At 39.5% G+C, this 24,073-nt stretch overlaps 1 protein-coding gene and 1 pseudogene across 2 annotated transcripts; one reads left to right on the top strand and one right to left on the bottom strand.

Annotated features, from left to right (window-relative positions):
• Positions 1–415: 415 nt before the first annotated feature.
• Positions 416–11,583, bottom strand: LOC101678953 (annotated as a pseudogene).
• Positions 9,995–22,443, top strand: SLITRK3 (SLIT and NTRK like family member 3). Of its 2 annotated transcripts, none has more exons than XM_004774417.3 (2): positions 9,995–10,163; positions 15,909–22,443. In XM_004774417.3, the coding sequence occupies exon 2, from the start codon at positions 15,927–15,929 to the stop codon at positions 18,861–18,863; it is 2,937 nt and encodes a 978-aa protein (XP_004774474.1). In that variant the 5' UTR covers positions 9,995–10,163; positions 15,909–15,926; the 3' UTR covers positions 18,864–22,443. The 2 variants fall into 2 exon arrangements, with proteins under 2 accessions (XP_004774474.1, XP_004774473.1); XM_004774416.2 differs by lacking the exon at positions 9,995–10,163 and adding an exon at positions 10,579–11,230.
• The last annotated feature ends 1,630 nt before the right edge of the window (positions 22,444–24,073 follow it).

The following is a 24,073-nucleotide window of genomic DNA, read 5'->3' as shown; positions in this document are numbered from 1 at the left end:
GAGATTCTAAGTACTTTTCTGTTACTGTAAACTAGGATCAAGGATTTATGTTTGCGTTCTATTGCTAGTTAACAAATTACCACTATCTTAGTGGAGTAAACAAAGCATATTTACTATCTCACACTTCCTATAGGTCAGCAGTTCAGGCATAGCTTAGGTAAGCTCAGTCTCACAAGTCCACAATCTAGGTAACAATTGGGCTGTGATCTTTTTCCTTCCTTTCTTTCTCTCTCTCTCTTTCCTTTTTTATTTATTTTTTTTCTTTTTTAAAAATGTAAACCAGAAATATTTCTTGCAGAAATTTGGTCAAGGTTCCCATTGGGTGGCTCCTGTTGAAGTTGGCCTGGGGCCCCCCATCCAGGTTTGGGCAGGTGAAATAGAAAAGGGTGGAAGTAGTATGGCTGGGCCCCAGGCCTCAGAGCTGCAGCATGATGTTGGGAGCCAGGCTTCAGGTGAGACCTATACCCTCTCCACATTCAGAGACTTCACTATGCCATCCTCTACCACTATGGAGAACCTTTTGAGCTGGCAATTTCCAAAGACACCACCAATGAATCATCTAGTAACAAATCAGTTTCCTTCCCAAAGGTCCCAGTAGAGTCAGCCAAGAGGATAACCTTGCCTCCTGAATTGTGAACTGGTTCCCACAGTTTAGTCACAAAAGCATCATCAATACTCAGACATACTACCACCTGAACCCCCTTGGCCCTCAGAGCCTCAGCCTGCTCCACAAACCCTGACAAGTGGGTCTTGGAACAGCCTGGACTAAAGACCCTGGGCTTTCCAAACAGCACTCTGTGCCTTTGAACAGCTCTGCCAGGTTCACCTTGTTCCCAGGCTCCCCTTCAATAGCCACCAGTGAAGCGATGGCATCCCCAACTTGATTGGGGCCATGTCTGAGAAAGCGCTGCTGAAACTGAGGCCTCACCAAGCATCTATTCCCTGTTTTATTGCTGGCACCCTCCTGCTCTTGTCACCACCCATGCTACAGATTAATGGCAGTGGCCCAGACAAGAGCTAAGCCTGCTTGGCTGCCCAGAAGGTGCAGTCCAGCTAGCAGCATGTGCATCCCAAAACCACTGGTCTGTGTTCTTATCTGGAGACTTGGTTGGGGAAGAATGTGTTTCCAAATTTAACCAGGTTGTAGGAAGAATTCATTTCTTTGGATTCTTAAAGATCGGTAAGAGAATGTGTCTTCATTTTAGGGAGGGTACTATCTCTCTTTTAAGGACATTCACCTGATTAAGTCAAGCTGATCAGAATAATCTCCCTTCCAATTAACTCAAAATCACCGATTTGGGATTCTAATTGCACCGATTTGGGATTCAAAAATCCTTTAACCTTTGCCACTTTCTAGTGGATAAAGAAGTCACAGCTTCCATCCACACTGAACTATGAAAATGAGATTATTCAAGGATGGGACACACTGGGGGTCACCTTAGGGTGTGTCCACAATAGGATCTCTAACAGCCACATGGGATTTCTTGCTTACCATTCAAAAGCTTTAGTTCAAATTCATGGAACAGCCTGGGGTGAATAAGAGTGCCAGGGAATTTTGTTGCCTTTAGGATCAAAAAAGAGATATGGATATATTATAGACGTTTTGTAGATGCATAGTTCTATCTAACAAAGATACGTAACAAACAAACAAACAAAAACAAAGTCATTGCGTCAGGAAGGACACGGAAGCAGAAGTTTGATGCCCTGAACTGAGGAGTAATGTCAGACTCAGACTCATGAGCAGGAGTTGGGACAAAGGACAGCACAGGTGCCCATCTGGAGGCAGTGGCTTTGTGTACCAGACGTGTTTGTGTTGCCTGGCCGCCTGTCCACAGCTCCTCACACCTAATCATCCATGCTGTGAACTGGCTCAGCCTTATTAGACCATGAATATATACCTGACCCAAAAGAATACATCCAGAGACTGGCCAGAAACTTACGGTCTATGTGGCCTTACTGGAAAAAAAAATAAGCCTGTCCATTTATATTTTCAGGAATTTGAATTCAAGTGAAAGAGAGAACTTGCCAGTTGGTGGAGAATACTGCAGCTGAAAGACTATGTAGCAATTATGAGCTGAGAGCTAGCCGGTGCAGAGAAAGCAGCTTAGCACAAGGGGAAAAAATGGTGCAGACTCAAAAAGAAGTAGAGATTAGAAAGAACATTCATTCATTCAATTCCTCTAATACATTTGTATGGAGTTCCTATTATGTACGGGCCACTGTTCTAGGTGCCAGGAATACTGCAATGAATAAAACAAAGTGCTTGTTCTTATGAAACTTATTCCTGTAGTGCGAGATAGATGGTAAAAGTGCCTAAGCATATAAATTATATTTCATTAGGAGAGAAACCCCGGGAATAAAAATAAAGCAGGCCATGAAGTTTAAAAGTAATGGGGGAACTGCTGCTTGGGGTAGCAAGGTCAGGGACGCATACTTGATTATGCAGTGAAGATGCCAGTCAGCCCTGCTCTAACTGTGGAAAGGGTACACTGGACAGAGTGCACAGTAGATGAAAAGGCTCTGAAATAGGTGTGTGCTTGGTGAGTCAAGGAAATAGCAAGAGGGGGGGATATGGTTGCTATAGAGTGGGAGCAAGAAAGCAAGCCATAGGGTGTGAAGGCAGCTATGGAGCAAGCAGCAAGATTACACAGGGTCAGACAGAATACTAGCTTTTACCCAGAAAGATGGGAAGCCACTAGAGGGTTACTAAAAGATAATACCAGCCTTACATTTTTAAGAATCATTCTTGCTGCTGTAGAGAGCAGATGGGAAGTGAGGGAGGTGACAGGGAGACCATGTGGACCCTGAGAGATACAAAATGTGGCCTAATTTCCGATTATGTTCCCCATGAGGTCTGGCTGTACTTGTTTCAGTCCTTGAATTTCCATGAGATAACACTGCAAACTCTTTTCTTTTCCTTTTTTTTTTTTTAAACAACCCACCCCCCTTTCCTTAAACCAGATTGCCAAAGACTCTAATGAATGTTAAATATATTCAAGTCTTGGGAATGTTGGTTTTTTATATATTTTGGCATAAGAGCTAAAAGGTAGTAGAATTTTAAAAACATGTTACCTTTTTTATAAATCGTAGAAAGTGCTTGCACATTGGGGAGTTGATGTCAGGCTGTTAAATTGTTGAACAGAATTATTTTTCCAGGACACTGGCTTAAACCCATACAAAAAGGTCAGTTCCCAAAGATTATCCTTCTGATGCTCTGTGACATAAATGTTTCAAGAGTCTCTAACTTAATGAATATTCTCATCCAATATGAATTAAGTAAATATAATTCAATTTTTGTATCTTATGGATAACTATTTTGTTATTCTATGAGTCTTTGAAACTAAGTATGCTTCCCCTTTTAGAGACAAAACGATTTTATTTATTTATTTATTTAAAAGATTTTATTTATTTATTTGACAGACAGAGATCACAAGTAGGCAGAGAGACAGGCATAGAGAGAGAGGGGAAAGCAGGCTACCCTCTGAACAAAGAGCCTGATGCAGGGCTAAATCTAAGACCTGAGACCATGACCTGAGCCAAAAGCAGAGGCTTAACCCACTGAGCCACCCAGGCACCCTGAGACAAAACAACTTTATTTATTTATTTATTTAAAGATTTTATTTATTTATTTGACAGAGAGAGATCACAAGCAGGCAGAGAGGCAGGCAGAGAGGAGGAAGCAGGCTCCCTGCTGAGCAGAGAGCCCAATGCAGGACTCTATCCCAGGACTCTGAGATGGTAACCTGAGCCGAAGGCAGCGGCTTAACCCACTGAGCCACCCAGGTGCCCCAGACAAAACAATTTTAGACAAAACAATTCAAAAGAGTTTATAAAGAATCCATTAATTTTTAATTTTCTATCTTCCCAACTCGCACACATACAGAGATATGCATGCGTATGTATAATTTTTATATGTGTAAATACTTTTTGGCTACATTTTTATGGCATTTCCAGTGAAATATTACAAAATCAACCATAAAGTCTTCCAAAATGGGCAGGGAAGGGAAATTAGCAAACACTCCCTCACTGTTTTAACAACATGAGACATTTTGCTACTACCCTTTTAATGAATAAATCTAACGAGTACAAGAAATTAAAAACAACAAACAAACTAGTTTTAGGTCAGCCTATCCCTTTAAAATTTTAAGGTCATTAAAATACATTGAAATACAACCCCAAATAGTCAAATATTCTTTGTCTTTAATTTATATTTTTGGTCACATTTCTATAAGATAATTTATATTTTTTTGAATAGATAAATTAATAACATTGTAGGTTCTACAGTATTTTATAATTTTGCCATTGTTAAAAAATGGTGGATGAATGGTGTCTTAATTGTGCCACATAGGTTTATTAAATTATTTTATTCTTTTTATTTAAACTATTTGTTAAAAATAAAATTTGTGATAAACATTTCCCATTCACAAAATTCTGAAAAACACTACTGTTAAAGAAAATAAAATTCAGACCATTCATTTGTTAAAGAAGAATATTTTATTGGCTATGAATGGAAAGAAATTAGCATCCATAGAAACATATATTTGCCTTTAAATGCCTAAATGTAAAAAAAACACACGTGTGCACACACACACACGATTTTAATACGCAAAAGACAAAGTTACAGATAAGGGAACCACTAAACATTAATTAACAACATAGAAATGTGAAAGGAGATTTAGATAGAACATAAATGCTAAAAGGAGCTAAATGCCTAAGTAACTCAGCAGAGTGATACAGGGGAGGCAGCCAAATCCAGAGAAACTTTATTTTTTTGGATTTAAGTCACTTTAAGAATTGTTAACATTCAGATATATATTCAGTGTTTCATAACACTTTTGCTCTATTCTTAAAATTCAAAGTTGTACATAATATTTCCATTATCTGTGGTTTCCAGCACACAATCATATAAAGCCTTTTATCTTGTCCCATAGTTGGTAGAAACAAATTTTTCATCAGGCTTTATACTGAAATCAGCCTCATTTAAAAAGTTATTTCATATTCATGTTCTCAAATAGTTTTGAAAAATTCAAAGACCAGAGGAAATTTGATTTGACTTATACGGCTTGCTGGCCTTTGACTTAATTAGGCTTGCTGGCCTTATTATTTGATGCCGATACTATTCCTCTATAATGCTGTAGTAAATTTTAAATTAGTAGACTAAGAGGACACATACAGAAAATCAAATATGGTTCCAAGAGGATTACCATGAAACCTAGTTAAAATATTTTAAGCATTATCATGCCCTTTAACATTTTGTCACTTTAGCAGTTACCACAAATTCTATAGTTTCAATTACCTTCTAATTAAGTGACTCTTTCTCTAGCCCTTGTTCATCTCTTGAAGATTAGTTCTACATTTCTACCCAACAGGTGAGTTTCTCTGCATGAATATAAACCTAACTCAAATAAGTAGAAAGTTCATTACTTTAGAATTTTAAACATATCCTCAAGGGAGTAACTAAGACTACTTACCGGGAAATAAAACATTTGTTTAAGTTTGCTTAAAATTTGTTCTACCAATTAGATTTGTCCCAAAACAAAATCAGCTGCCCTGAAATGCACCAAGCTCCACATCACAGGCAATATTAAGCCATTGTCTATATAACAATTTGGCAAAGGATAGTAAAACAGGGATTTGGATATATCATAATTGGTTGGACTTGATAACCTTTCATGTTCCTCTTAATTCTGAGATTCTATGATGTTATAAAATCATTCTAATTCTCTTTATCATATATTAAAAAAGAAAAATTTCCTTCACTGCTAAAACTTATGTGATTTACCTCTTTCCACTACATATAATATCTATTCATTTTCTGATGTATTATTCAACAGTTTAATTTATTTCAACAAATAAATTTATTAATTTCCCCTTATCTTGATCTTTGAAGATTTTTTCCTCAGTATTTTTTTTAAGATTTTATTTATTTATTTGATAGAGATTACAAGTCATCAGAGAGGCAGGCAGGGAGAGAAGGGGAATCAGGCTCCCCACTGAGCAGGGAGTCCGATGTGGGGCTCGATCCCAGAACCCTGAGACCGTGACCTGAGCCGAAGGCAGAGGCTTTAACCTACTGAGCCATCCAGGTGCCCCTTTCTCAGTAGTTTTAGTCTTAATATCTACAATCTATTAATTTCAAATAATTTTAGAAAATCTCTTATAAAGGAAACAATAACTTCTAGGCTTAATCCAAACTACAAATTAAAATTTGGAAACTTTGTTCATACTAGATAAATTCTGAGAGTTCTAAAATAGTTCACTTAATCTTTGAGATTAAAATACATGTTTACTTCAAAGATAACCTAAGTCTTCATTAGGTGGAAGCTTACAAAGTGCTTCTAAATATTTTAGTAAAACAAAATGGAAAAGATCAATGTCTAATTGAATAGTTGTAATGCAGGTATCACTTATAAATATGTTGATTCTCTATGTTTTACAAGATGCTTTTGAAAAAACATAGTTACCAATGGCTTTGGAACTTCTACAAACATGTACTTCTACAAACATGAACTTCTACAAATAAAAACCTTTCAAACATGTTTCTTCTATGGAGTTATAGGAAGATATACACAAATAAACACTTATGTAAGTATGTAACCTTCAGTCTGAATTGTTCAATCTTTTGAATTCTTTCAATATATGCTAACACTTAATTTCTGTTTTATCATGTTTTTGTTTAGCTTAATGTTTGGTACACAAAATTTTCATTTACAAAATTATATTGTGTAAGTAACTACATTTTCAATTGTTTCAAAGGTGGTATCAAAAGTTGCCTAAATGAAGATATGATTAGCTTTTTGAAATTATCAAGCATGTAGTTTGTCAGCCTGAAAATTATTTGGAATAGTGTGTGCCAAAAAAAAAAAAAAACCCACAAAAAAACGAGAGAGATAGAGAGAGAGGCTTCATGAATGCCTGTGTAAAAGCAGATGAATGCAATATATAGGTGACTTAGATATGCTGCATGTAATCAAAAATTACTGCAGAGTTTAGAGTTTTCTTGGATGAATGCTCCATTATAAAACAAACTCTCTAGTACTGCCTTATTTAGAATTACATCTTTCAAAGATATATTTATTTTATTTAAATCAGAGTGAGTAAAATATATGCTAGATAAGAAAAATATGTCTACTTTTTTTTCACTTTAATACTACTATCTCTCTCTATCTCTGAAAACAACAGAATAATTAAAAGGAAATTGAAAAATACTGCTGTCCTTGGAACCAAATTTATATACATATAGATAGATAGATATGATATATATCAGCAATATAAACATATTTTACATTGTGTATGTTATTTCTATGTTTTCCTTTTATCCATTATGCATCATCAATAAAAAACACAGTTCTTTAATGACAGCTCTTTCTTTTTGAAATATAAATTATTTGATTAAAATAAAACTATGGGTATGTACATAAATACTTCTGTGGAATGCACTAAAAAGTCATAACAAAGAATAGCTCAAAGGTTCGCCACGCTTACCCCACAGCATTTTTGTCTGACCTGAAATATTTATGTTGGAAGTACTCAGTTTTAACATTAGCAACCCATCCCAGCTGTTCAATCTTCTGTAGCTCCCCAGACCATCAGTCTATAACAAAATCTGCTCAGAGTAAATATATTAACACATTCAGAGTTCTCTTATCAAGAAATAACCTTGAAAATCAAATAAAATGAAAAAACCTCCAAAAGGTTAAAGAGATTCAGCTATTTTAAGAATGACGTTGCCTGATTTCTTCCAGGGTTACTCTAATATCCTCCAGCCTTGAGGCTCAGGGGCATGTGTGTGATTTCACACTTGCCCACGTAGAATATGGTGTACTCAGGAGTGATTCTCCTCGAATTGAGCAACCACCTGAAAAGGCCAGAAACATCTCTATGACTCATCAGCCTACTGATGTAGCTCAGGCTCTCCTAAATCAGACTGATTTGTTATAGGGATGGACCTTTTCCACAAACTTTCTTGAATTTATCTTTTTAAACTCAATTTGGAGAACTTGTAAGTGAAAAACCCAAGACAAACATTCTCTCCTTATCCATATCTCCACTTATGCTTCACATAGAAGCATTTATTATCTGAGAAAATACTGAGGAAGGTTTGAAATGTGTGCCAGATCTGGAAAACAATATTTAAAGTATAGGGGAGTGCCTGGGTGGCTCAGTAGGTTAAGCAACTGATTTTTTATTTTGGCAGGGGTCATGATCTCAGGGTTGTGAGATGGAGCCCTGCTTCTGACTCTGCACAGACTTTGCTTGAGATTCTCTCTCTCCCTCTGCTCCCCCACCACCTCACCAACCTCACACTCCATCTCTCTCTAAAAATAGATAAATAAGATGTTTAAAAAAAAAAAATAAGGGATGCCTAGGTGGCTCAGTCAGCTAAGTATCTCCTACCACTTCAGGTCATGATTCCAGGATCCTGGGATGGAGTTTGCATTGGACTCCTTGCTCAGCAGGGAGCCAGCTGTTCCCTTTGCTTTCTCTCTCTGTCAAATAAATAAATAAAATTAAAAAAGAAAAGAAAAGAAAAATAAATAAAAGCCTATGTTTTGAAATCATATTGGTTTCACCACTTTCTAGATTCCTGTAGATATTCTACTAATCTAAATAATCTTAAAGAAGACTATTGTGAAGAACAAATTGAAATATTATTTTAAAAAGCAATCTAAATTCACTTTATGCACAACCAACAAAGTTGCCATATGGAATTTGGCTAATCTATATACAAAATCCAAAGGAATCCCACAGTTCCCTGTTTTTCACAATGACCAGTTCCATCTTCTCTCTTTTAATGAAGGTAATACAGACACTAGTCTTGTGGTGTAATATGTATATAACGTAGAGTAACAATGGTGTAACAAAGTATACCAAAAAATCCATTAAATATAGGCTAAAATCATAGCTCCAGGCCTGTTTCTCAAAACATTTCATATATAAAAAAAGTATTCTTTGTAAGGGTTGAGTTAGCTCCTTTGAGAGCTTTTGCAAATAGGGTTGAGGTCAGTTTAGGTCTACATTATACTAGCTACACAACTTTGCTTGCCTTGGACAATTTATTCCATTCACTTCAGTTAGGAATGGCAAGAGATACAAAGATGATTCCTGGGACTACTTCTTATTCAGTTTGGAAGTTAGTGGAAGATTGCCCTCTCCACAACGCAGTCGCTAATGAAAGGGATCTATTAAAAAGAACTGCGTTGGTTTACACTGCAGATTGAATGGAGCAGTAAATGACTGCATTAGTATGACTGCAATGGGGGTAATGATCGCCTCCAGTAGGTCTATAATGTTGTAATAATTCTTTCACATAGGTGCAATAATTGCTCAAGTGTCCTCATTTAATTTGTCACGAAATGGTATCCAACATCTCTTCAGCAAATGCCCCTCACACCTCTCCTCACTCTAGTTTTATTTTCCTCCCTCTTGGCAGTGTAAACAGATGAGGAAATCTGTGTACTTCCAAAATGTCACCTATGTATCATGAAGCGGGGTGTGTGTGTGGGGGGGGGGGCACTGTAAATCACTTGAAAACCGCTTCTAGGAGGCGTTTAGGGATACCGCCCATCAATACAGCTCAGATGCTCTTAATTTGATGACCCCGCCCAAACCCCTCGGGCCTGGCCTGTAATTTTCCAAACGGCCACCTCTCATTTGCAAATAAAAGTTAAAGTCAATCCACAGATACCGAACGCTGACTTCCTGCCACTCAATTTTACAGGGCTTCTCTTTGTAGAGCTGCCAGATTGTGACCGATGTTGGGGGGAGGCGGGGATGAGATGAGCGACAGAATGAGATGAGAGAGATTGAGAGGAGAGAGAGAGAATGCGAGAGAAAGAGAGAAAGAAAGAGGGAGGGAGAGAGATCACTTGCTTCCTTGCTTCCTAAGCAGGGATTTGCCTGCGATGCGCGGCGAGAGGACTGCGGCGGCTGATTTACACAGTTGGCGCGGAGGAGGGGCTGGGGGTGCGGGGGGGGGGGGGGGGGGCACAAGCTGGCGGAGGCTCCGGCGATGGGCTGATCTGGGGGCTCCCGAGCGCCGCTGCCTGCGTGCGCGATTTGGGGGCAGCAGCTGATGGATTTGCATTAGGGTTCCAGCCCGGCGTTTCGTATACTGCCTCCTAAAACCCGATCTGGACCTCCCAGTTTGGGTGCAGACGTTGGTAAGTAACGTGTAATCCGATTTCAGTTATTTCCTAGGCCATTAAAGTGGCACTTTTAAAGCAGGTCAGTCTTAAAAGATGCCGCCGCCGCGAGCGTCTCCTTGGCCTGAAACGTTCCGCGGTCCCCCTCCCCGCCCCCCCCCCCATCCTCTCGCGCTGGAGAAGTGAGGGTGCTTGAATGGTGAGCTGTCTGGGGGCTCACTCTCTGCCAACAAGATCTCTTCACCTTCGTGCTTTACCTGAGATCTCCCAAATCCAAGTCGAATTTGGTGTGTACAGCCATACTGTTGTATTTGTATCCTCTTTTTTTCTCTCTACCCCCGCCTCCCCCGCCCCCCCCCCCCCCCCGCTTCACCGTCTGGCCAATGCTGGGATCTGGGATCTAGTCGCCCCCTTCCTGCCTCCTTCCCTCTCCTCCCCACCCCCTTCTCTCATCTACACACCACCCACCCCCACTCCCACCTGCCTAAAGGGTCAAGAGCAAAGAAACCCGGAGATGGTAAGGGCTAGTCCCATCTCCTCTGATCGAAGGAGGCCTTGGGCAGGGATTGCACTGAGTGACAACCTTTCAGGAAGCAAGGAAGAGAGAGAGAGAGAGAGAAGGGGGGGGGGGGAGAAAAAACCCAAAAAACAAAACAAAACAAAACAACAAAAAACAAAAACCCAGAGACGGAGCCAGGACTCTCAGGACAGCGAAGCTCGACAGTGAATCCAGAGCACCGAGATTTTTCAAGAACCCAGTCCTAGGACACCTCTGCCTGCCTACCATCGAAGGTATATAGAACTGTGGTCCGGAGCTCTCTGTCACTGGCGGCGTCAAGCTAGGTGAGCGCCTGGCTTTCCCATTGGTATGCAGCGACCATTTCCCTTCAAATCTCAAAGGTGGAAACACTTAAAAGGATTACAAGCGTGATTTGGTGGCCTTACTGAAAGTTGGTGGCATGAAGAAGAGAAACTGCAAGGCTACGGCATGTTGGATACAATTCAGCCTCCCAGAGAGTTTGCACCTCCCGCTGGGCAGCCCCTCGGAGCAGATCTCGGAGATCTAGAGCGCTCTGCACCGATAGGTACTCGCCGCCATCCTTTCCTACTTTGCCTAATTGAAACCAGATTTCTCGCTGGTAGGATGTGCACTGTAGAGCGTACAGAGTTTGGCGCTTCTGTACGTTCACAGGTGCTAGGCGTTTGTTGCATTATTGAACGGTTCATTTAGTTGTTAAGGACAATGGTAGAAGGAATGGTACTGGAGACTAACATACCCTTGGACCCCTTTTCTAGGGGAGGAAAATGTAAGTAACTCCAACAAACAGGCCAAGTGTCGGAGCGAAGGGCTCCTCCCCCAGTGGGTCGCTCACTCGTTCTGTAAAAGAAGGAAAACGGCTTGAGGTTTTAATCATTTTCCATTTCTAAACATACCCATTGTGCGTTTCGCCTGGAGACAGCAGATTGGGATCTGTGCAAGGCTCAAACCTCTTCAGAAAATGAATGATGCAGCATTTTAATTATTTGTTCTGGGGGGGGGGGTGATCGCTTTGCTTCCATATTGGAATATTTAATCCTAGATATGGAGAGATTAGTGGGCTCGGAGATCGGGCAAAGGGGTGGGGGAGAGAGGAAGGGGGCACTGTGGGGGAGAAAGGGCTTCTTGTCCTCCCCGTGGACAAATGATGCCGGGCGCTCCCAGCAGGAAGCGGGCGAAACCGGGGCTTCAGGGCCCTCCATCCCCTAACTTTTGGAGCTCTTCCTATCACTTAGACACGCTATACTGAGATAAATGAAAAGAAAAGGGGTGAGATAGCCTTTAGGACATGGATCAGATCAAGAACTTGAGGGGATGTAGTTAAGAAGAGAACAGAGGACGATTGCAGTGATGGTCATTTACCGTCACGGGAAGCTCAGAGAAGCATCCCGGTTACCCATCAATTCCATCGCATCATGGGTTCCGATATGATCCGTGAAACAGTCGCCGCCTTTGCACGTTGGGTACCAAAGGTGGTGTGTGTGGCGGGGGAGGGGGTAGCTTGGCAGTTGGTGAAGGAGACGGGATTGTTCAGGTTCTGAGTTCAGGCTATCGGTGATGGTCGGCTCAGTTGCGACCTGAGAAATAGGGTGGGTCTGGAACATTAAGGGTGTAGAGTGTTAGAGAAGCTTGCCTTCCTGCTTACTAAGACTGTGATTGCTGTTTCTAATCTTAGCTACTCGGGAGCGGAGGACACTTGTGCGGTCATTTAAAATGCAAAATGTGATGCAAATCTTCTATGACTGACTCTTACGGAACGTTTATGTTCCATTAAGTGATATATATATTGTATATATAATGTACCATTCTGGTACAAAACTGATAAGTGGGTCCCCCCCCCCTTTAAAATTTGATTTTGTAAAAAGTGTTTTAAGGGAAAGCCATCTCTATCCGCTAACTTTGAGTCCTTGGGCAGTTGAGGTTCGGTCCAGTTCTTAGCGACCAGAAAGTCCCTCCCTTCCCCAGGAGTTGGTTACAGGATTAGTGTGGAGTGGCGTGCAGGGAGGGGGTGGCGAAGGGCAATCTATGCCATACAGTCCCCGCTAACTAGACTCCTTTGCTACACACTTGCCTCTCTCCAGTTTCCCCGCTAAGCTGCCTATCCTCCTAGTAGGTAGCACGGTAGCACCGCCAGTTCTATAGTCGAGCCTTCTTAGAGGGTTCCTGTGAACTGTGATCTGGTGGCCCCTCTTCACTGCAACGTCTTCGCTCAATCACCCCCACCCTCACCACCCCCTATCTTCCCCCAAATATCACGGAGAAATATTTGGACCAAAAAAACGGGGTTGGGGAGGGTCAAGGAAAAATATCCAAACCCTGAAATGCTGCCCCCTATCCCCATGAGGTCTTTCCGGTAGAAGAAAGTGAAATGTGCCATTGTTACCAAGTGGTCTGCGTTGGCCTGTCTCTGTTTTTAAAAAGGTGGAAGCAAACACATGGCTGTTGAATCCAGGGGAAATCGAAGGCTTTGAGCTGCAGCACAACAAAAGGATTCCTGGTGCAAAGAGATCGAAGCAAAATGCAGGAGAAACTCGGTCCAAGTCACTCAGGCTGCCTGAGCTCTTACTCGGGACTCCTAAGCAGAATCAGCTAGATCCAGCTCTTCTCCTTCGGGGATCTGAATTACCCTTTATCCCTGTCTTTGGAGGGGAGTGTCTATGCTATGGAAAGGATAATTCTGAAGGATAATCTTACTTTACAACCAGTCTGCACTAGGGACAGGAGCTTTGGAAACTAGGGAAGCAAAACAGGAGATGATTTCCTTGAGAGTTAAAAATAATTATAATAAAAAGAAAAGAAAAAATGTCCACAGTCCTCCCTCCTCTACCTTCCCCACCAAAGGAATGCTTTCCTTAGGTTGGCCTCTGCTTCATTGTTTCTCATTTTGACAGTTTGTTATCTGGACCCCATCACTTCTTTTCTCATCCCTTAAACACACACACACACACACACATACACACACACACACACACACACAAACTGTACAGTCAGGGCTTCCTAGTGCTCGCTCCCGACCCCAAGCTAAGCGCGTTCCCTTCTTGGAGCTCATTTTCGTGACGTGGAAAGCTGGATCCAGGGTTACAGCACACATTAAAAAAAAAAAAAAAAAAAAAAAAAAAAAAAAAAAAGCCAGCTCAAGAGAAGTCCGAGATTCTGCACTGGGATTGAGCCTGGCTTCCTCTTTGCCTCCCTCCCGCCCTTCCTCCCAGTGCCCAATGATGTGCTTCTGGTACCCAGAGAGAGCAGCCACAGCAGCGGCAGCGGCAGCGGCAGCGGCGGCGAAGCTGGAAGCCTGCTGCAGCCCCTTCTCCTCCCTCCTCTATTGAGTGTGCCAAGCGGCAGTTCTGCATCCTAAAGAAGCCCATTGAAAGGCCCATTGCATTCCCAGCACGTCTCAAGCTTGCTGCTTTTATTTTTTCTCTTCGTCTCCCCCACCCACCCCCTCTATCCCCCTTTGCTTCAGCTTCAGCAAAAGGAAGGGAGGGAGAGGGAGAGAATCCTTAAACTCAAGCTTTTTTTTTTTTTTTTCTTCCAATGTTCAATACTTTAAAAAAAAAAAAAATCTCCTGCAAAATAGGTAAGTCAAAGACATCTGGTGCCTTTCTTACCTAAATCTCAGGGACCTCAGAAACAAGAAAAACATTTAAAAAATGATGAAGAAAGAACTTAAGTAGATTTTAATATTTTATAAGGGAGGCAGGGAAGACTAACTGATACTGCAATGTAGCTTCATCTGCCTTCTGTCTCTCTCTCTCTCTCTTTTTTTTTTCATTTAATTGTTTCTAAAAATTGAGTATTGCATGCCCGAGGCGGATTTCTCTTTGCATTCTCATGGGTCTTCTTATCCTTACAGCTGTGTACATTATATGCAAGTTGAATGTGAAGATTTATTCTTTTCACTTTCCTTATAAATTATATCATATTGTTTTCAGAGGCTTGGCAAAATATTTCCTTAATGTATGTATCTTACGTGAGGAGAGAAAGCATACGCTAAAAATTCTGGTTTATTTTTACTGATTAAAAATAATTATTCAATTTTGATTGATATTTCAGTGACTTAGAAAGGGCAATCTAATAAAACTGCATTAATATAATTTACTTATGTATTCATTTTCATATACTGATGATATAAAGCAAGGAAAGAGAGCCATAGAAGAAGGTTCTGTATTATTACAATAGTGCACAGTATTTGTTTCTTCTGATTAGAAAAGAATGATGTCTTTCTTTGAAATGTAAGTCATGTGACAGATTATTTATCAGCAGGTAAGAATCAAGGTTTCCACCCTTTTCTTGCCTTTAACTACCCAACTCTCTTCTAACCAGCCACCTGCCATTCCAGCTTTTTACAGGGTTCCTCAGTTGATCTTGAAGGCACAGACACACATTCCAAACTAAGCTCTGCAAGTGTTTTGATACAGACACTCCCAGGTTCAGCATCCTTAAGCTATCATTATCTTTAACTCTAACAACTGCATGGGCTCCTTCTTTAGAAAGGCTAATCTTTCCAAAGGGTTTAAATAGCCAAATGATACACCTATGTAAAAATTATTTAATTAAAGGAGATGTTAAAAATCTGTGCTTGGGAAAAAGAGGGTGGAGGTATAGTGTGATACTGAGCATACACTATAATTAAGTATACTGTGATCATCTCTTAAGCAAAATCTTAAGTTTTCCTGAGATACCAAGCATCTCATATATCATCTGATATAGAGCAATGGGTTCAGACTTCATTACACTCTAAACTAATAACTTTTTGGTATGCTATGTCTTTTTATGAGTAGAAACCTATAGTTAAAGAAAATTCCCACCAGAATTCCAATCAGATCTGTAATGGGCTCCTCTGATATCAATGTAAGTTTTAGCAGACAAACAGGTGAAATGGCCAAATTACTGCCATTTTACTGAATATGCCTATATCTAAAAGACATCACTGTATACCAGTCCTTTGATTGCCGTAAGATGCAATGAAGGCTGTTTGTGTCCGTATGATATGCCCTTTACCAAGTATGTCTTGGTTCAGAAAAATGTCATTGCATGGCACAATATTTCAGAGTCACCCAAGTTTAAATGCAAGACATATTAAGCATCTTGACAGATCATTTTGAGTGTCAATTCAACAACTGCTAAACTTTGTTTCACTCATAAAAAAGCTCCAAATGTAGGAGTAAATTAGAATAGTGCATATGAGTAAAGGCTAAAAATCTGCATCTTTATTTCTGTTGCAGTTTTGTAAGCAACTACGAATGATGAAACCTTCCATAGCTGAGATGCTTCACAGAGGGAGGATGTTGTGGATAATTCTTCTAAGCACAATTGCTCTAGGATGGACTACCCCGATTCCCCTGATAGAGGACTCAGAGGAAATAGATGAGCCCTGTTTTGATCCATGCTACTGTGAAGTTAAAGAAAGCCTCTTTCATATACATTGTGACAGTAAAGGATTTACAAATATTAGTCAGATTACTGAGTTCTGGTCAAGACCTTTTAAACTGTATCTGCAAAGGAATTCAATGAGGAAATTGTACACCAACAGTTTTCTTCATTTGAACAACGCTGTGTCCATTAACCTTGGGAACAATGCATTGCAGGACATTCAATCAGGAGCTTTCAATGGTCTTAAGATTTTAAAGAGGTTATATCTACATGAAAACAAACTAGACATCTTCAGAAATGACACCTTCCTTGGCTTGGAAAGTCTGGAATATCTGCAGGCAGATTACAATGTCATTAAACGTATTGAGAGTGGGGCATTTCGGAACCTAAGTAAATTGAGGGTTCTGATTTTAAATGATAATCTCATTCCCATGCTTCCAACCAATTTATTTAAGGCTGTCTCCTTAACCCATTTGGACCTACGTGGAAACAGGTTAAAGGTTCTTTTTTACCGAGGAATGTTAGACCACATTGGCAGAAGCCTGATGGAGCTCCAGCTGGAAGAAAATCCCTGGAACTGTACATGTGAGATAGTGCAATTGAAGAGTTGGCTGGAACGCATTCCTTACACCGCCCTGGTGGGAGACATCACCTGTGAGACCCCTTTCCACTTCCATGGAAAGGACCTGCGAGAAATCAGGAAGACGGAACTCTGTCCCCTGTTGTCCGACTCTGAGGTGGAGGCTAGTTTGGGGATTCCCCACTTGTCATCAAGCAAGGAGAACGCATGGCCAACTAAGCCTTCCTCAATGTTGTCTTCTGTCCATTTTACTGCTTCTTCTGTTGAATATAAGTCCTCAAATAAACAGCCGAAGCCCACAAAACAGCCCCGAACACCAAGGCCACCTTCCACATCCCAAGCTTTGTACCCCGGTCCAAATCAACCTCCTATTGCTCCTTACCAGACCAGACCACCAATTCCCATTATATGTCCTACTGGGTGTACATGTAATTTACACATCAACGACCTTGGCTTGACTGTCAACTGCAAAGAGCGAGGATTTAATAACATTTCTGAACTTCTTCCAAGGCCACTGAATGCCAAGAAACTTTACCTGAGTAGCAATCTGATTCAGAAAATATACCGTTCTGATTTTTGGAATTTCTCCTCCCTGGATCTCTTGCATCTGGGGAACAATCGTATTTCTTATGTCCAGGATGGAGCCTTCATCAACCTGCCCAACCTAAAGAGTCTCTTTCTCAATGGCAACGATATCGAGAAGCTGACACCAGGCATGTTCCGAGGCCTACAGAGTTTGCATTACTTGTACTTTGAGTTCAATGTCATCCGAGAAATTCAGCCTGCAGCCTTCAGCCTCATGCCCAACTTGAAGCTGCTATTCCTCAACAATAACTTGCTGAGGACCCTGCCAACAGATGCGTTTGCAGGCACATCCCTGGCCCGGCTTAACCTGAGGAAGAACTACTTCCTCTACCTTCCTGTGGCTGGTGTCCTAGAACACTTGAATGCCATTGTCCAGATAGACCTCAATGAGAATCCTTGGGACTGTACCTGTGATCTGGTCCCCTTCAAACAGTGGATTGAAACCATCAGTTCAGTCAGTGTAGTGGGTGATGTGCTTTGCAGGAGCCCTGAGAACCTCACCCATCGTGATGTACGCACGATTGAGCTGGAAGTTCTCTGCCCAGAGATGCTGCACATCCCACCAGCTGGAGCATCCCCAGCCCAGTCTGGAGATTCTCACCTTACTGGGGGGCCAACGAATGCATCACCTTATGAGTTCTCGCCCCCTGGGGGCCCTGTGCCACTTTCTGTGTTGATTCTCAGCCTGCTGGTTCTTTTTTTTTCTGCAGTCTTTGTTGCTGCAGGCCTCTTTGCCTATGTGCTCCGACGGCGCCGGAAGAAGCTGCCCTTTAGAAGCAAGAGGCAAGAAGGTGTGGACCTTACTGGCATCCAGATGCAATGCCACCGGCTTTTTGAGGACGGTGGAGGTGGTGGAGGTGGAAGTGGAGGTGGTGGCAGACCCACTCTTTCCTCCCCAGAGAAGGCTCCTCCTGTGGGCCACGTTTATGAGTACATCCCCCACCCAGTTACCCAGATGTGCAACAACCCCATCTATAAGCCTCGAGAGGAGGAGGAGGCGGCTGTTTCATCAGTCCAGGAGGCAGCGAACGCAGAACGAGGGGGTTCTGGGACACAACCACCTGGAATAGGTGAGGTTCTCCTAGGAAGTGAGCAGTTTGCTGAGACACCCAAGGAGAACCACAGCAACTACCGGACCTTGCTGGAAAAAGAAAAGGAGTGGGCCCTGGCAGTGTCCAGCTCCCAGCTCAACACCATAGTGACGGTGAATCACCATCACCCTCACCATCCAGCAGTTGGTGGAGTTTCAGGGGTAGTTGCAGGAACCGGGGGAGACTTGGCTGGGTTCCGCCACCATGAGAAGAATGGCGGGGTGGTGCTGTTTCCTCCTGGGGGAGGCTGTGGTGGTGGCAGTATGCTACTAGACCGAGAGAGGCCACAACCAGCCCCCTGCACAGTGGGATTCGTGGATTGTCTCTATGGCACTGTGCCCAAATTAAAGGAACTGCACGTCCACCCTCCTGGCATGCAGTACCCAGACTTACAGCAGGACGCCAGGCTCAAAGAAACCCTTCTCTTCTCGGCTGGAAAGGGCTTCACAGACCACCAAACCCAAAAAAGTGATTACCTCGAGTTAAGGGCCAAACTTCAAACCAAGCCGGATTACCTCGAAGTCCTGGAGAAGACAACATATAGGTTCTAACAGTAAAAGAAAAATAAATTAGTGCTTTTTTTTTTTTCCAAAAGAAAAGGAAAATAAAAGAAATATATTCCTTGCTCCCTTTACACTTGTCCCAATAACTCCATTCTCACAAACTTCCCTGCCCTGAACAGCACTGAAACCGCATGATAACTAGAAAATACAGATGTATGCTCTCCCCTCTCAGATGTGATTTGGAGGAAGGGCCATACTCAGATCATTAATCAATGAAGTGCCTTCGCAGACTTTTGCCAGCAAATGTTATCATTATTTTTTTATACTGAAACTTGAGACTTTGACTGTGCCATGTATAAGGTATATTGAGGATCGTTGTATTGATCCTAATTAAGTAAAACTCAATGTGTCTTTTTATTTTCAGTATATATATTTTTTAATTTGTAGTTTTGTTTGACAGGGAGGGGGGAAAACAAATTGATATTTGTGGCTTTCTTTCCTCTTCCCATCATGGCACAGATTCTGTACATGTATTAACAATGCAGTTTGCTGCATGCCTGGAAACTGCAAGATGGGGAGGGAGGGGGCGGGTCTTGCTCGAATGTTCTCACCCACTCTTTTTTCTGTCACACACATACCTACACGCTAATCACAAATCCCTGCACACAGTTAGGTCCCTAAACCTGCAGCCTTTTCCTTCTGGTGTAGGAACACACACACACAAATGTACACGTGTGCGCGTGCATGCGCACACAAACACAGGTTCCCTATTCCTTTTCAACCCAATCTAATTATTTTGGGTTTGATCCATTCCTCTACTCTTCATAGCTTCATCTTCCCTTCACCCCTAGTGTACAGCTCTCTCCTACCACCGTGGGAAAAGTCATATTCTAGGTTGGATCCTACTGAAGTGGAAGCCTGGTGGTTTAACAGCTGGAGGCACACCTAGGGATGAGCATCCTCTTTGTGACACTTCATCCTGATGCCAAGATTTTTTGGAGAACATCTGCACTTTCTTATATATATATATATATATATAAAATATTAAAAAATAAAAAAGCAACTGGGTATATATCACTAACAGCTTTGTAGGAAGCACTTTTAATGTTTTCTCTCTCACACACAAAGATTCAAAAGAAATGTGCATATATTTATTCTGTAATTTCAGTGATTATAAATTGTAAAGGTAATGTTTAATCATTGTATAGTGATTATGCGTCTGGTATAGCTTTCCTAATAAAAAGTTTTTGAAAAACATAATACATTATATAGAGGATACCAAGCTTGAACCTTAAACTCCAGCTATGCCATGCCTTTCGTGCTCCCATTTAAAAAAAAAAAAAAAATCTTTCTTTTACTTGTTATACAGAGAGCTAGTTTATTAACAAGTTTGATGCACTGTGATGTTGATAAATCTTATAACCCACCACCCCATCACATACCAGGATACAACTGGGACTTAAAAAAAATCTGATTTATGTAGTTGAGTTTTTTTCTCTTGGATTATGACTTTCAAATTAAGAAACCCAGCGATGCACCAGTTTTCCTAGGCAGGTTGTGATTGGGAGAAAATAAAGAAGTAGGTTTCTAAGAAGTAGAAGATTATATAGAGGAGATAATAAAGGAATCAAGGACCCATGCACCTTAAGACAGTAAATGACATAAAGAAAAAGGAAAGTGAAATTGCTATTCTTTTTTAAAAACGTAGTAAAATTACACACGCGCACACACACACCAATCAAACTCCAAGGCCTTGGAGCCGATTTGACTGTCCGAGTCCTGCTATCTGTACAAGTTGTCATTGTTATATTTAAGTACTGTTGTTTTTTTTTTCCAACCATCTAACTATAACTGGCCCCAGTCAGCTTGAACTAAGACAGAAGATGCTGAATGAGTTTTTCTTTCTGTATGATATTAAAATAATGTTTAAAGTTAATCTGACAATAATCCAAGTTATAATCCATTTACATGTGAGCGAAACCAAAGAAAATTGGATTTTTAAGGTGCCAGTATCTTGTTTGTGGAGGAAACTAAACTGATACAAAGAAACCGGAGCTTTAAGGCAGGCACTTATCTCATTTCGCCAGTAGAGGGTAGCAGAGCTCCAGAGATTGACAGACCCTGTAGCTGCAGAATTGTGCAGTGAGGCCAGTGTTCTATTAGTTTTCTCAAGCTGCCCGTAGTAGAAATTATATGTTGAATGTAATTCACCACAAGTCACCAATGCCTTACATCACTTTTTTTTTCATAAAAAAACTTGCAGCTTCTAAAGCTGTTACTGATATAAAAATAAAGGCATTGTACTTAAAAAAAACCATGAATGTCTAGAACATATTTATATATCTCTTAATTATAAATGGGTATCACCGTGAGTATGCATAAAATAAAAAACACACATGTATCAATAAAAAATGTAACTATTCAGGGCCGTCTTACATTTGGCACATTGTACCTAAATTTTCTGTCTTTTGTTGTTTGAAGTACATTGGAATTACTTCAGATGAAGAAAAACCTAATTCACTATTTCCCTACATACAATATTGAAATGTAGCTTTTCTTACACAAGAGGATCAGATTTACAATTAAATAGGTGTCATTCTCCTTTTCCGGTTTATTCTCTTTCTACTTTCCCATAAGTTAGCTTTTCCCTAGTTATCTCACTTTGCTTATTCCTTCTAATCATCCATCCCTTCTTCACAAGTGAAGTCTTTTTTTTTTTTTTTTTTTTTTTTTTAAGCACAGGAAGTCAGTGTTTTAAACACCTTTAAGTGTTTTAAAATCTGATCTACAGAGTCCCTCTAAACTAGGGATTTATTGTGTCCCCATTCCTCCTCAATAAAATACTCTGGTGAATGGTAAAAAGCATGTTCATAATAAAAATCCAAAATGCAAAGCTAGATACTTCTGACAGTTATCATCATCTCCTTAATAACCACACACACATTCATAACATGGCATATTATACAAATCAAGTTAAAGTACAATCCCTAATGATCCTGGTGCTTTTGACATTTGAAAAATGTGTGTCCATAAATCGTATCAAATTATAATATAACCTGATAATTATGTTTATATTTTATTTATTAAAAACAGAAAGTAAGACTGTCTTGTCTTAAATATAGGTAGTAATTTTACTCTTGAATAAGGAATAAATTTTATTTAGTGAAAATAAATTTATACGAGAATGGAATTTTGTATGCAAGGAGATAAATTTTTGCTTCCATGGAGTTTTCTACCCCTTTGGCTAGGATCCTTATTTTAGCTGTGCATTGGAATTACTCAAGTTAGCTTTAATTTATAATACCAGATAGGTTTTCAGAAAGTACCAAGGGTATTACTATAATTTCTATGATTAGGATTTGTTCCATGTTTTTGTTGTGATAAAAATTATTTTTGAGAAAAAGATCGCTAATTCACCTCATAGTGATGGCCAAGTTGACTGAAGCAGACCCAGATCTGACAGAAATTTGTTATTATTCATTGCTACTTACTACAAATTATAGTAATAATATTTGAAAATAATAAAATGCAATGTCTCTTTAACTATAAAGATGGTGAGTGGAAAATAGTTATAAGTGAAATATTAGTTTGACACAGTAACAGTTTTAACGTATTATTGATCATATACAGTATTATTTATGTGGATGCATTTATGTTTTTATTTAAAAAGCTACATTATTCTTCCAATTACAAAATACTAAATACATATACATATATATATGTATATGTATGCATGTATATATGTATACATATATACATATATATGTATATGTATGCATGTATATATGTATACATATATACATATATATATGTATGTATATATATATATGTATATGTATGGATGAAAATGTTCAGAGAGAGATTATAAGGAAAGTTTAATGACTGAGCTTAAAATTATTTTTTCCCCTCAACTAGGAATGTTAGTTTTAAAGCCTTGATATCTGAGAGAAATCTGTGTCTAGCACTATGAAATTTGGTAGTGCAATTGTAGAACATAAAAAACGTAAGGAATTTCTTTAACTATTGCAACTTATTATTTTGATTCATTTAGTGTAAATCCATTGTTCATACTGTCCTATCCTTGTGCAATTATATTGTCTGAGCCAATTAATGTTGTAAAATGGCTATGACAAAAGAAACATTAATGAAATGCTTTACAAAATATGAGACATAGGACTGTAACAAGTCAAGATAATATGAAAAGAAATGATAATAAAAAAACACACTCCATTTTGAATTAAGTGAGTTGAGCTAGTTTAATCTGAACATAGATAATTATAATTTATACTTAGCTCAAAATCCTCAACTGAAAATTCAGATGAACAGATTATAAATAACTATCACTAATTTTACCCTATAAAAGTCTGGTTTAATATCTATATGCCTTTTAAAAGTAATAGGAGCAATAACACATGTGTAATTGGGCAATCATGTGTATATGTGTGTGTGTAGAACTATTATATATGTATATACACTGTATATACATGTATATAGTTTATATATGCTGAATTATATTTACATGTAAATTATGCACTTTTTCTCACATGTATAACAATTTAAGTTTTATGCATTTATTTTCCTTGCTTCTGTCTAGCCATGGCCAAGTGAAGATGGATGAAATTATATGAGTCTTCACTTTGGAAATATTCACATGTAAAAAGTAACACTGTAATTAATATTTCTGAATTTAAAATTCTTTTATCTTTCAATTTGTTTCCTTTTATTATTTAAGTCATATTTAAGTCTTCAACCATAAAAAAAAAAAACTGATTTCTTATAAATATGCAACACAAGTCACATGACAAGTGTTCCTTTTTCATTTTTCTATCTCTAGAATCAATTTTATAGATGAAAATAATTTCGGTAAAATAAAATAAAAAAAAAAGAAAAGAAAATAATTTCGGTAGCTTTATTAATTTGACAGGATCTTTGTAATTCATCTAGGTATATAGAAAAGTGAAGTCTTAAAAGTAAATGTAAGAGAAGTAAAGGTCCTGTTTAAGACATTCATCATCCTATTTATTTCTTTTAAATATCTTCCTTTATTGAAAATGTATAAAAGTAATAATAATAAAAATAGATAACCATTTCTAATATACTTTTATGACACCTAAATTGAAGGCAATGACTTCTTGCATCAGGAAAGCAGGTATATACCAGAAGTTATCAGTTGTGAAGAGGGAATAGTTTGGGTAGAATCTTCAATTCTGATAATATTTGCTCTAAGAAGGCATTATAATAAATTTATGGTTGGCCCA

Source organism: Mustela putorius, unplaced genomic scaffold, assembly GCF_011764305.1.
Source record: "Mustela putorius furo isolate JIRA1106 unplaced genomic scaffold, ASM1176430v1.1 tig00003834_pilon_pilon_pilon, whole genome shotgun sequence".
Taxonomy (NCBI): Eukaryota; Metazoa; Chordata; class Mammalia; order Carnivora; family Mustelidae; genus Mustela; species Mustela putorius.
Note: the sequence above shows the minus strand (reverse complement) of the source record. Positions and strands in the feature narration are given on the sequence as shown.

Coding starts and splice junctions, on each gene's coding strand:
- SLITRK3 (XM_004774417.3), top strand. CDS start 15,927: ATGATGAAACCTTCCATAGCTGAGATGCTTCACAGAGGGAGGATGTTG.